This window comes from Salvelinus sp. IW2-2015, linkage group LG27, assembly GCF_002910315.2.
Source record: "Salvelinus sp. IW2-2015 linkage group LG27, ASM291031v2, whole genome shotgun sequence".
Taxonomy (NCBI): Eukaryota; Metazoa; Chordata; class Actinopteri; order Salmoniformes; family Salmonidae; genus Salvelinus; species Salvelinus sp. IW2-2015.
Genome location: NC_036867.1, coordinates 17,450,065 through 17,464,875, shown reverse-complemented (window position 1 = coordinate 17,464,875; position 14,811 = coordinate 17,450,065). Strand labels below are relative to the sequence as shown.

Below are 14,811 nucleotides of genomic sequence, written 5' to 3'. Positions count from 1 at the left end.
CGGGCAGTATTTCTGTTACACGTATCTCAATTACTTATGAGTATTTTGTAATTTGTATTACATTGTATTACATTACACTTCCATGTATTTTTATAACAAGTGGCCCCCTTTCACCCTGCATTGGTATCAGAGGTTTGATGGCACTATGGTGTGATAAGAGTGTCTGCAGAATTAACTAAATGTATATGTAAAAATTAACCATTCTAAAGCATGATGAGTAGTATTCTAATGCGCTCTGCCCCGAAGCAAGGCCAATTATAATACCCAGTGTGCTTTGCAGTTCATTTTGGTATGTTCATTTTCATGTAGACATTTAAATGTTGGTCATTTAGCAGACACTTATCCAGAGTGACTTACAGTCAGTGCATTCAACTAAGGTACAGTAGAAAAACAACAACATATTACAGTCATAGCAAGTAAAACGTTTCTGTAACCGTTACCGAGAATGTTGTTGCTGTTTGGACCGCCTACTTGCGAATGTATTTCGGTATTTGAAAATACAAAATACATGTATTTTAATGAAATACATTTCAAAATACAAATATTTTGTGTATTGTGATACATTGATATTCTTTATGGTATTTTGTCATTTTTCCCCTTCCCTGTGTGTGCGTACACGCGGCATGTTAACTGGCTATGAAACGCCACAGTGAGAACACATACATAGTCAAGAGAAGAATAAAAGTGTTTGTTATTGCTCCCACTGCAGTCAGTGAATGATGAATTCTGTAATAAACATGCTTCTATGAGGTGAATATCAATGAATCTCCCTCTGGATGCTCAGTCATCATTATGGAGAGAGCTGAGCACTGTGCCACGCCAATTATGTAACGGTGGTGCAGCACAGAGGCAATTAATGACTTTAAATGGCCCATAAGCGCGCACGCACGCACACACACACAGGAATGGAAAATACCATTAAGATCAATGTATCAAAATTAACTAGAATATACCTGTAATTTGTAATGTATTCAATTAAAACGCAGGTATTTTGTATTTTACAGCACTAAAATTAATTTGCGAGGTGCCGGCCCGAACAGCAACAACATTCTCAGTAACGGTTACAAAAACATTTACTTGCTATGACTGTGATACAGTATGTTGTTGTTTCAAAAAAATCAATGAAATACATTTATAAAGCCCTTCTGACGTCAGCTGATGTCACAAAGTGCTGAACAGAAACCCAGCCTAAAACACCAAACAGCAAGCAATGCAGGTGTAGAAGCACGGTGGCTAGGAAAAACTCCCTAGAAAGGCCAAAACTTAGGAAGAAACCGAGAGAGGAACCAGGCTATGACTGGTGGCCAGTCCTCTTCTGGCTGTGCCGGGTGGAGATTATAATAGAACATGGCCAAGATGTTCAAATGTTCATAAATGACCAGCATAGTCAAATAATAATAAGAATCACAGTAGTTGTCGAGGTACAACAGTTCAGCACCTCAGGACTAAATGTCAGTTGGCTTTTCATAGCAGATTATTTAGAGTATCTCTGCTGCTCCTGCTGTCTCTAGAGAGTTGAAAACAGCAGGTCTGGGACAGGTAGCACGTCCGGTCAACAGGTCAGGTTTCTATAGCCACAGGCAGAACAGTTGAAACTGGAGCAGCAGCACGGCCAGGTGGACTGGGGACAGCAAGGAGTCATCAGAGGCATGTCCTGAGGCATGGTCCTAGGGCTCAGGTCCTCCGAGAGAGAGAAAGAAAGAAAGAAAGAGCAAAAAGAGAATTAGAGAGAGCATACTTAAATTCACACAGGACACCGGATAAGACAGGAGAAAAACTCCAGATATAACAGACTGACCCTAGCCCCCGACACATAAACTACTGCAGCATAAATACTGTAGGCTGAGACAGGAGGGGTCAGGAGACACTGTGGCCCCATCCGATGATACCCCCAGACAGAGCCAGAACACAATGCCAATTTCTGGGTCGATTAAAACCCATAAATAAAATGTAGTCTAAATTGTGAGGATTATTATTTTCTAGCCAAAGAGAAAAAACAAGCGTTTGGTGAGAAATAATGACATACATTTTGACACTGACAAACAAACTCCCTCTGTCTGTATTTATTTCAGTAAAACTAATTTACTCCTGGCCTAGATTTCAAATTTCTTCATCATTCTATTTTGACGGAAACAGACTCCTGAATAACATAATGCATTATAATAACAACATAATGTAATCACAGAGAGAAAGGAGAGAAAGAGACAGAGAGAGAAAGAGACAGAGGGGAGAGAGAGAGAGAGACAGAGAAGGAGAGAGAGAGAGAGGAAGAAGGAGAGAGAGAGTGACGTACATAACACAGCTTGTTGTTCTGTTATGGAGGATTGTAACACACACACACACACACACACACAACATATACACACACACACACACACACATATATACACACACACACACACACACACACACACACACACACACACACACACACACACACACACACATATACACACACACACACACAACACAATATATACACAACACACACACACACACACACACACACACACAACACACACACACACACACACACACAACACACACACACACACACACACACACACACAGAGGACCGTAGGCCTACTGAGTAGCATGTGTTCATTAAAGCAGACCTGTTCCACTGGGCCTCTCCAGGATAACACGACCCCCTTTGAGGTCGCGGTGATTGCAGGCAGGCTCTTGCATTTGGTCGGACACAGTAAACATGTTCCTGATGGTAATCAGTCCCACAGGGGTTGATCAGTCAGCAGATGGATGGAGACCGTGGAGGGACAGAGTTCCTGTGGTCTTCATAGACCCCCAGTCCAATCCTGTCAATATCGTTGAGTTTTAGAGTGTCTTAAAAGAGATCACACTGTATCGAAATACATTTAAATCACGTTTCTGTCCCCTTCTGTCGTTCCTTCTTTCCCTCAACGTAAATGTGATTCCTCTTATTCCGCTCTCCATCTCGATGACCCTTCTCTTTCCCACTCTCATCCCTTGTCTCACCCCTTTTTACCCATTCCCCTCTCTCGCCTCTTCCTCTGTCTCCTCTGTTCCACCCCTCACTGCACCAGTCCCTGTGTGCCCATCTTTCGCCCCATGTTCCATCCATCCAAGAATGAGTAATCGGTTTGCTTCGCCGTGGTAACCACGCTCTATTTTAAGGAGCGATACATAATTAAGACAGACTGGACCTGGAGGGAGAGAGTCACAGAGAGAGAAGGATGTGTGTGTGTTTTCTGTGTGTGTGTGCGCGTGTGTGTGTGTGTGTTCATGTGTTCCTGTTTGAAAAACAATTCAACTTTCTACACATTCACTTCATTGCATGTGTTAATATTATGTTGTCTGTCCGATTTTATGTTGTCTGTCCGATGCCGTTGTTATGATGTAATTTCCATAGAAATAAGGTAAGCTATTTACTTTCATAGGTTGCATAACACCAAAATGCATGTGGAGTTATATTTGTGGACCTACAAAACACACACACCACTCACACGCACACACACACACACACACACACACACACACACACACACACACACACACACACACACACACACACACACACACACACACACACACACACAGGTGTGAAGGTGCTGAAGGATATCACACCTGCTTGGTGCCTGCAGATGAGGGCTAATGAGCTCACCCTTCAGCTTCCTCTGCGGGAGAGCTGTGTGTGTTTGTGTGTATGTTTGTGTGTGTGTGTTTGTGTGTGTGTGTGTGTGTGTGTGTGTGCACACGTGTCTGCGTGTTAATCTCTCTCCTCCACCCCTTTCACACACATCTCCCCACTACTTATATGGATCAGAGTCCTTTTTCTCCACTTTATCGTGCGAATCAAAAGATATTCCAAGGACGTTCGCAGCTTCTGAGACAATATGCTTGTTGATTAGATATGGGCTGGTCCTGAAGCGGTTGAAGATTGAAGCGATTGAAGATGCATGAGGCTGTCTCTCATGCATACCCCCCCCCCCCTTCTCTCTCTATCGCTCTCTCTCCAACCCTCTCTGTCTCTCTCTCTGTCTTACTGCAGGATCTCCACTGACTCGCATTCTCCCAAGCTGCAGATCCGGAGCCACAGCTACCTGCGGGCGGTGAGTGAGGTTTCCATCAATAGAAGCCTGGACAGCTTGGACCCGGCAGGGCTCCTGGCCTCGCCCAAATTCCGCTCGCGAAATGAGAGCTACATGAGAGCCATGAGCACCATCAGCCAGGTTGGTGCCCCTGGGGGGCGCGTACCTCCCCCTGTCCCATCCCCTAACTGTCTCCTGTCCTTACTTACTCCCAACGGTAGCAGGGGAGAGGAAACAACCCTAAAGAACCATTGAAAAAGCCCAAATCAAGCCCAAACCAACCTCAAACCAACCCCAAACCAACCCCAAACCAAAAACAATCCAACCCCAAACCAACCCCAAACCAAAAACAATCCAACCCCAAACCAAAAACAATCCAACCCCAAACCATCCCCAAATCAACAATCAAACAATCATTCAAGCAACAATCACATGGGAGCGGATAATTAAACCAAACCATCTCCAAACATTTGGGTGTTGTTTTCTTCAGGTCTGATGATCAGAGTAAAATTCACAGCACTAATTAGAAATACAGCCCATCTTTTCCCTCACCCCCCCCCCCCCCCATCATCCTGTATGTCTGTTCATTCCTCTTCTGTAGACTCCAATGACATTCATAGAGAAATATTCCAATTAGGCTTTCTCATTAGAGCCGAAACAGGACTGCTTTCATTTTCAACAGCTAGGACTGCACATGGACTGCAGGGTTGTCCTAAGTACTGGGCGGCTGTTAAAGGGAGAATGGCTCATTGTAATAGCTTGATGGAATAAATAAAATGGTACCGAGCATATATTTTTTTAATTTTAACTAGGCAAGTCAATGCCTTTCTATGGTCTTCGAAAGCCAAGTTAACAAACAGATCACCGACCATTTCGAATCCCGCCGTACCTTCTCCGCTATGCAATCTGGTTTCCGAGCTGGTCACGGGTGCACCTCAGCCACGCTCAAGGTCCTAAACGATATCATAACCGCCATCAATAAAAGACAATACTGTGCAGCCGTCTTCATCGACCTGGCCAAGGCTTTCGACTCTGTCAATCACCGCATTCTTATCAGCAGACTCAACAGCCTTGGTTTCTCAAATGACTGTCTCACCTGGTTCACCTAGTACTTCTCAGATTGAGTTCAGTGTGTCAAATCAGAGGGCCTGTTGTCCGGACCTCTGGCAGTCTCTATGGGGGTGCCACAGGGTTCAATTCTCGGGCTGCCTCTTTTCTCTGTATACATCAATGATGTCGCTCTTGCTGCTGGTGATTCTCTGATCCACCTCTACGCAGACAACACCATTCTGTATACATCCGGCCCTTCTTTGGACACTGTGTTAACAAACCTCCGGACGAGCTTCAATGCCATACAACACTCCTTCCATGGCCTCCAACTGCTCTTAAATGCAAGTAAATCTAAATGCATGCTCTTCAACCGATCGCTGCCTGCACCCGCCCGCCCGTCTAGCATCACTACTCTGGACGGTTCTGACTTAGAATATGTGGACAACTACAAATACCTAGGTGTCTGGTTAGACTTTAAACTCTCCTTCCAGACTCACATTAAGCATCTCCAATCCAAAATTAAATCTAGAATCTGCTTCCTATTTCGCAACAAAGCATCCTTCACTCATGCTGTTAAACATACCCTCGTAAAACTGACTATCCTACCGATCCTTGACTTTGGTGAAGTCATTTACAAAATAGCCTCCAACACTCTACTCAGCAAATTGGATGTTGTCTGTCACAGTGCCATCCGTTTTGTCACCAAAGCCCCATATACTGCCCACCACTGCGACCTGTATGCTCTCGTTGGCTGGCCCTCGCTTCATATTCGTCGCCAAACCCACTGGCTCCAGGTCATCTATAAGTCTTTGCTAGGTAAAGCCCCGCCTTATCTCAGCTCACTGGTCACCATAGCAGCACCCACTCAGCTATATTTCACTGGTCATCCCCAAAGCCAACTCCTCTTTTGGCCACCTTTCCTTCCAATTCTCTGCTGCCAATGACTGGAACGAATTGCAAGAATTACTGAAGCTGGAGTCTTATCTCTCCCTCACTAACTTTAAGCATCAGCTTACAGAGCAGCTTACCGATCATTGCACCTGTACACAGCCTATCTATAAATAGCCCATCCAACTACCTCATCCCCATATTGTTATTTATTTTTTTGCTCCTTTGCACCCCAGTATCTCTACTTGCACATTCATCTCCTGCACATCTATCATTCCAGTGTTTAATTGCTAAATTGTAATTATTTCACCACTGTGGCCTATTTATTGCCTTACCTCCCTAATCTTACTACATTTGCACACACTGTATATAGACTTTTCTATTGTGATATTGACTGGACTTGTTTATCCCATGTGTAACTCTGTGTTGTTTGTGTCGCACTGCTTTGCCTTATCTTGGCCAGGTCCCAGTTGTAAATGAGAACTTGTTCTCAACTGGCCTATCTGGTTAAATAAAGAAAAAAAGAAAAGAAAAATAACAAATTCTTAATTACAATGACGGCCTACCCTGGCCAAACCTGGGCCAATTGTGCGCCTCCTTATGGGACTCCTAATCACGGCCGGTTGTGATACAGGCTGGATTCAAACCAGGGTCTGTAGTAACACCTCTAGCACTTAGACTGCTGCGCCACTCAGGACCCCCATGGAAACCATGTGTTTGATACCGTTCCATTCACTTAATTCTAGCCACCACTGGTCATTAGCAGAACAGCTAATTGCGAATGCTCTGTTTCGTGTAGTACAACATACATTGTTTCCTGCTAGATGCTTAATTCTCATAGCACACCTTGGAAAACCAGTGTGATTTATGTCTCTCGCCACAGTAATGCTGCACAGCCGTTGTTTAAAAGCAATTACTGCCATGTGCACTGGTGGCACGCTTTATAAAGTAGACCTTAAGCATCTGCTCATATATCCTTGTGTTAAGGAGCTGAGCAAACAAGTTTTCTGAACCAAAAGTGTTCAAAACCCAAAGTGTTTCTTAAATCGGAATATTTGTGATTTAAGAGAGTGTTGTGGAAACACTTTGTGGGGTTTCAGTGCATGTAAAAGGCTCCATGAAAACACAGACACAAAAAAAACATATCTCTCATACAATCAAATGATTAAGAAATGCAAATGATTTATAGCCTAAATATTGATTGATGATGAGGGCATGTGGAGAATATTTTTGGGGAATTCCACTTACATTTTTTTCCAGTGCTTTATTTCGACAGATTAGAAACAGGAGTAGACAGAGAAGGACTGAAAGTGGGACAGGTGGAAGTGGGAATTGAACCATTGAGGCAGTAAGATGGTACATTTCATTTGAATTTCACAGAAATGTTACACACTGAACCACACAGTGGTGTGAATTGAAATGAAGTGAATTGAAATGGACAAAAAAAAAAAAAAATGGACTTAATAAAAGTGAATGCAAGTAATTTCATTGATTTGTTCATTTCATTTGATCAAAAAACGTAAGAATAAATCCAATTTAATATGTTGCTCAAAATGTAAGTATATTTTATGAGGATAACCAAAGATTTAAAATTGAGTGATTGAACTCATTGGGAGTCTGTTTTTAATCTCTTTGCACTTCTTATCTTGCATGTGGCTCTGTTTTTAGAGGATGTTGGGTAATTCAAAAATGTTTACACAATGTTTGAAGAAAGACAAATATACTTCTATATTAATATTAAGCAGCTTGTTGCGCCATGAGGTGTAATGGATCATGATGAACAGACATCAAAACCCTCAGGAAAATGACATTCAATGATGAGAGTGACCCATTCCCACATTTACCATTTTTGATGGTAGCGGCAAATACAGTATCCTGCCATGCTTGTTGTAAAACCTCTAGTTAATGTTGGTGGAAGGAGCACTGTGCTCAGCAATGCCTGCCAAAATGGGTTAATTGGGCAAATTATCAGATAAATAAATAAATTGTAAACATTCAAATATTCCAGAAACACCAAAATAGTATTAAGAAGCTTAGAATGTATCTAATTCTGCACTAAACAGTACTCGAAACACCTAAACAATGTTTTTAACATTTCCCAGTAGGGCTCCCTGTCCCTGGCAAGGTGTTGCACACTTGATTAAGTGGTGTTACAACACACCATGTAATGTAAGGGTTAAGAAACATTTTTTTAACACTAATTCTAACCTCGACCCTAAACCCCCTAGAAATATACTTTTTCCTTGTGGGGACCGACAAAATGTCCCCAGTTGGTCTAAATTTTGTTTGTTTACTATGTCCACACACACTAACATGTCTACACACACACACACACACACACATAGGCCTTTAGTGTGAGGCAGGCAGCAGCGGACTGTCAGCCACAGTGACATCTACAAAAAGCCCGACCAGACTGCAGCATACAGGAAGACAACGGGAAAGCACTCAGGCTCCTGTGTGTGTGTGTGTGCGTGCGTGCGTGCGTGCGTGCGTGCGTGCGTGCGTGCGTGCGTGCGTGCGTGTGTGTGTGTGTGTGTGTGTGTGTGTGCGTGCACTGTAAAACAAAAAGTATACGTTGATTCAATGTACAATAGTAAGGCAACCATCTGCAATAGGATTGGTACTTTGCTCAACAAAATAGCATTGAAGTTGATTCAACGTAAAATTCTAATAAAATACAACAGCTGTACACTTTACCATGAAATGCTTACTTACAAGCCCTTAACCAACAATGCAGTTCAAGAAAGAGAGTTAATAAAATATTTACTTAATAAACTCAAAAAATTATCCAATCAAAAAGTAACACAGGAAACGTACATAACAATAACGAGGCTATATACAGGGGGTAACGGTACCGAGTCAATGTGCAGGTTAGTCGAGGTCATTTGTAAAGTGACTATGCATAGATAATAAACAGCGAGTAGCAGCAAGGTAAAAACAAAGAGGGGGGCGGGGTGGTCAATGTAAATAGTCCGGGTGGCCATTTGATTAGTTGTTCAGCAGTCTTATGGCTTGGGGGTAAAGCTGTTAAGGATCATTTTGGTCCTAGACTTGGTGCTCCAGTACCTCTTGCCGTGCGGTAGCAGAGAGAACAGTCTATTACTTGGGTGACGGGAGTCTTTGACAATTTTTGGGGCCTTTCTCTGACACCACCTAGTATAAAGGTCCTGGATGTCAGGAAGCTTGGCCCCAGTGATGGACTGGGCCGTACTGGGCCTGCCAGGTCTCTGACCTCATCCCTATAGGCTGTCTCATCGTTGTCGGTGATCAGACCTATCACTGTTGTGTCGTCAGCAAACTTAATGATGGTGTTGGAGTTGTGCTTGGGTTAAGTGCCTTGCTCAAAAGCACATTGACAGACTGAGTGGCCAAATTGTAAGGCAACAACTGCAATATTATTGTGAGTTTGGTCAACCTTTTGGCTTATAGCTGAACCCATATTCTGAACCCATATAAGTTGAATTGTGTGTTCACTCAACTTTGAATCGTAGGTTGAGTGAACCTACAATTCAAACTGAACATTTATTCTAACTTATTTGCTTATTTCCCAGTGTGCATTGCGTTTAGAGTGAATTGTAGTTACCACCCATGACTGTATTTGTTAGTGACAGACACATGGTTGTTTTATTCAACAGCTTTCAATCATATTGCCTTCACAAAGTGAGTGTCTAAGTTAGCTTTAAAATGTAACTCTTTATGACAAAGTCTTTCTTTGTTGGCTAATGCAGTGGTATGAAACTCCTGGTTTACAGGGCACATCAAGCCTGCAAGTCACATTATGCTGGCTTGCAAAGTGATGAGTAATTGCTATTGAAATCCAGCCAGAGTGGGGATATCCAACAATCTGAACTTTGTAGGAGACATTGAATTTTGAAACTCCGTTTAAATCATATTTTTAGATTTGAGTAGAATCATATATCCAGTGCGACTATAAGAATCAATTAGGGTTAAGTGCCTTGCTCAAGAGCACATTGACAGATCATTTTGGAGATTTGAAACAGCAACCTTTCGGTAACTGGCCCAGCACTCTTAACCGCTAGGCTACCTGTCGCCCTATAAACTGGAGCAGCCATCTCAGTAAGTCCAACTACTAACAGATTGAATTAGTTTAGAAAATTGCATGTTGTTTGTGTAGCATAAGATAAATCAACCAATCAAAGTACATGCAAACGCAGTTATTGAAACAGACAATTAAGAAAATAGACCTGCAATAGTGCATGCTGGGAAATTTGATAATGATGGGAGTGGTTTTGAGCAAGCATGAATTTGTTTTTAAAAAATGACAGTGCAAATGCACATGAGTATGTATGCATATGAATCACTGAGAGATTGTGGTCACACCATAGCCTTAGACTAAATGACCGAAGGCCCTGGAGGTTCAGAGCTCTCTAATAGCTCCTTTCCTATCTATGACATTATATATCTAACACCACACAAGCTCTCTTCCTATCTATCACATTATACTGTATATCTACCACACATGTTCTGCGGCCATCTCCGGCCAATCACCTGCCCCCATTCCAACATGTTGTCTCAAGCACCCAGTCAGTCTTCCTCCCTCCTCTCCTTCATATCCTGCTAAACCCCCGGTCACAATTCACCCAGGTACCCTACATCTCCCATACTCCCTCTTTTCTCCTTCCATGCAAATCTATTAGGCTAGAAGAATGAAAGTCCACCTTGGACACTTTTGGTTTCTGTGGAGTCCTGTAGGGGACTATGAAGACAATACAACCACTACACACACTTTCCCTTAGTTTAGTTCTCCAATGTTGTGACACTTATTTAGACAAGTTGTGAGTCCTCCCTCCTGTAGACATGGAGAGACACACACACGTCCTATGTGTTTTGCCAACACACCCCTATAGCACTTCACTTGGATGGCCCGTGAACTTTCACCCTGCAACTTTTCCTCCCCTCTGCACTAAATACGTTTTCTGATTGTTCTGTACGTGTCTTTGTGTCTTTTGGATTCCTCAAAATCCCTGAATATTCTATAAACCCTTGTGTACAAGGCTTCTCTCTGGTGAGGTGTGGGGCGTAGGTCTCTCTAACCTGTGTTTCCCGTTTCCTGTATGTGTGTGTCTGTTGCCCCCTGCAGGTGAGCGAGGTGGAGGTAAACGGGCAGATCGAGGCAGTGTGCGAGTCCGTTTTCAGTGAGATGGAGTCTCAAGCGGTGGGTGCTCTGGACCTCCCCATGTCCCATCACTGTTTCCATCTATTATGTGTTCTACTGCCTGAAGGACAAATTCTGACAGCAACACTGTCACATGCCACGTTCTTTCTGAACACCATTTAGCATTCATGTCATTCAGTGGGGAGTTTAGTCTGCTACATATATGTATCTTATCTCTGAACCTGCAGGGGCTGCATGCAGGCTCCTTCACACCATGGCACCCTCTGCAACCTGTGTGTTTGTGGTGTGTGTGTGTTAGTGCATACGTGCGTGCCCTGCCCACCTGCCTTTGTGCATGCGTCCGTGAACGCAGAGTGAGAAAGGAGGAAAAAGAAGTAGACAATTATTTAACGTGAGCAAGGACTTAGGAGGGAGAAGTGAGGATGTGATGAATTACAAAGTGCCAGCACCATGACAGTAACTGGGCCAGTCCCCTATTGCGCCTGGCTTTTTAGTGCTTAATAATGTTATGACTGACACCACACCCTCTACCTCTCTCCTCACTTTCTCTCAGTCTCCCTCTCTCTCTCTTCTTCCTTTCTTCTCTCTATGGAGACGTGTTCAACTTAGATCGACCCAGGATCCCCTGCAGTGAATTAAGGTCAGGGGTCTATCAGACTGAGACACACAGCAAGTCAAATCAAAGTTTACCATCACAGAACCAATCAAAAACACCCAATCAAAGGACCGAGCACTGCCACAACCAAAAGCTGTCGTCGATAACAAACTACACCGCTTTCTAACGAAGCGCTCCAGGCTCACCATACCGTTCAGTTGTCACATGATCACATGATCACATGACTCAATCTGGGTCGCCTAAATTGATGTGAATTAAATGGCCAACAGCTGTTGCTGCTTCCGCCAGTCATCCCTCAGCCCCCAGCTACCAACTACATGCTGTCTGTCTGTTTGTCTGGGGCAGGAGGGTGTTGCCTTTACATCCTCGGCAAATTAATATTGATCGACTTCCAGGCAGCTGTGTGTGTGTGTGTGTGTGTTGTGTTGTGTGTGTGTGTGTGTGTGTGTGCGCGTGTGTGCGTGCGTGCGTGCGTGCGTGTGTGTGCGGGTGTGTGCGGGGGTGTGTGTGCGGGGGTGTTGGTGGATGCTTGTGTGTGGGTGTGGAGCAAAGTTAATAAGGAAACTAAAAATAAAAATAGTTCTGACATTTTTTTATTAACAAACTAAAACTATACCGAAACTATTATCTTTGACTCCAAAACTAACTCAAATACAATGAAACCCTTAATGTATTATGTTCAGTTTTAGTTTTCAAGCTATGGGGTTGTCAAGCTGTTGTTGTTTTTTTCAAGCTGTTGGGATTTTCAAGCTGTTGAATCTGGCAGGTAAATGCAGCTTGGAGATGGCGATGTTTCAGATTATGCCTAGCTTGTTCATCGCTATCACTAGCTATCAGGGGGAAAAATCACCTGTGCAGCTATCTTAATTGTTCTTACGTACTACTAAAGTTAAAAAGCATTGAATTTGTGTAGACATGGGCGAGAGATTCCTTCCACCATCTTTTTTTTTTACCAGTCTTGATGTTATTCCTTTTAAATCACAATGAGATTGACTTAAACCTAAGCTAACCTATGACCCGGCCCATCACCTTATGTATTACTGCACTCCAGTTACAAGAAGTGACATCCCCAAAAACACAACAAAACTATACAACCCCAATGCTCCTAGCCTCCCACGCATGCTTTCTGTCCCTAACACTAACACTAAAACTGAAACTAAATAACGTGTGTGTCTGTCTGTGCGCACACAAATATGTGTGTGTGTGTGTGTGTGCACATAAGTGTGTGTGTGTTTGTGTCTGCATGACAAACATGATCAAATACCACCTGTACTTGATCATGTTTTATCTGTCTCCTGCTCCCAGACCAGACCAGACATCTGGCCCACCAGCAGTAGAGTTCATGCCAATAGCACTTGATGTGATGAATGATGTCCCCTCGCCTCCTCTTCCTCCGTGACTAGAGCTCTGTGTTCCGAATGGCACCTTATTCCCTATATAGTGCACTACTCAAAAGTAGGGCAGGGCCCAAGTGTTGCACTATGCAGGAATAGGGTGCCATTTGGGATGTACCCTACTAGAGTCCAGGAGGTGCTGCCCTCGATCACAAATCTCTCCTCACAGAGATCAATATTACCCAAACAAGAAACGCAAACATCAAATTCCTTCTCCAGCCTTCACCGCCTTATAATTGTGTGTTTTTTAAATAAACATGTGGCGAATCTCCGGATGACCTTACCTCATACTCTTCCCACTGACTTAGTAAAATACATGTTATCCTCCGCTGCCTTGGGAGGGAAAAGGGAATCAACGGAGCAGAATTTGAAATGGCACTAAATGAATGTTGCTCTGAATCACGAGGATTGCCTTTAACTGGACTGAACAGGTTTTGCCATCCTTACAATCTGCGCTAAATGGGTTTAATTAGCCGACTGTAACCTCGTCGGCTGGGTGGAAGAAAGAACTGCCTTTTAATCGGGATAATTAAAGAAAGAGAGCGAGAGAGAGGAAAGAGGGAAGGGAAGTGTGGGAGGGGGAGAGAGAGATGAATGCGCTCAGGCTCTGTCTCTGCATGGCTACAATGCAAGATGGGGAATTTTTATGGAGGAAAAAATAGACAACGTTAACTCGGAACGCCAACACCACTCAACATCAATACTGCATGCAGCCCATGCACTAATGTTCTAGTTCAATGCTTTACTGGACGAGAGGCGGGGCGCTAAAATAAGGGCCCCATACAGACTTCGACAGCAGGAACAATCTCTTAAAGGTAGGCCCAGTAGAGATACAGACACAGTTCTGCACAGAGGGGATCTAATATTTATAAGGAGATGTTCTGAGGCTCTGTGTGTGTGTGTGTGTGTGTGTGTGTGTGTGTGTGTGTGGTGTGTGGTGTGTGTGTGTGGTGTGTGTGTGTGTGTGTGTTGTGTTGTGTGGGGTGTGTGTGTGTGTGTGTGTGTGTGTGTGTGTGTGTGTGTGTGTGTGTGTGTGTGTGTGTGTGTGTGTGCATATCAGCCCTCAACTCCTCTGCCCACTGCTGAGATGTCTACAGTATAAAAGAAGACCTGTACTGTATGGACTAAGCTGTCAGTGTATTTACACGTGCAACGCTAATCCAATCGATGTCCCTTTACATTAGCAGTGCAATAGTACATGCATAATGTATTATATACATGTCTATGTATAATACATGAGCAATTGTGTTAGTATCAAATGATACAATTATGTACTCTCTTTTTGCTCATCTTTATCAAGGGATCCAATCATTCCGGACCGCCCTGTACATTGTATACATTTCATATGCAAATATGGACAAATACTGTACGTATGCATGGTTTCAATACTGCATGTGTTGTACCTAGAGTCTGGGTTGAACTGCTAGGTAGCTAAAGTTTTGTTGTATCGCCTATGGCCCATAATGTGTGTGTACAGTGTGAGTGAGTGTGTGCGTCGTGTGACTGACCTGTGCTGCTCTGGATGGTCCTAACGGTGGTGGTCGTCCGGGGGGTGGGATAGCCCTCATGTTGCCCCCCACCATGCCCTCCTCATCTTGGGAGCAAGAACCCTTCTCGATGGCACGGACGTAGCTATGACTTCGCATACGGAAGCAGCCC

General features: G+C 43.6%; 1 protein-coding gene across 1 annotated transcript in view; it reads left to right on the top strand.

Annotated features, from left to right (window-relative positions):
- Positions 1–11,304, top strand: part of LOC111953900 (disks large-associated protein 1-like) — a 194,771-nt gene extending 183,467 nt beyond the window's left edge. Inside the window, exons 5-6 of the mRNA XM_023973391.2 lie at positions 4,028–4,208; positions 11,107–11,304. Of these exons, the coding sequence (XP_023829159.2) occupies positions 4,028–4,208; positions 11,107–11,304 (379 nt within the window). The remainder of the gene's footprint in view (positions 1–4,027; positions 4,209–11,106) is intronic.
- The last annotated feature ends 3,507 nt before the right edge of the window (positions 11,305–14,811 follow it).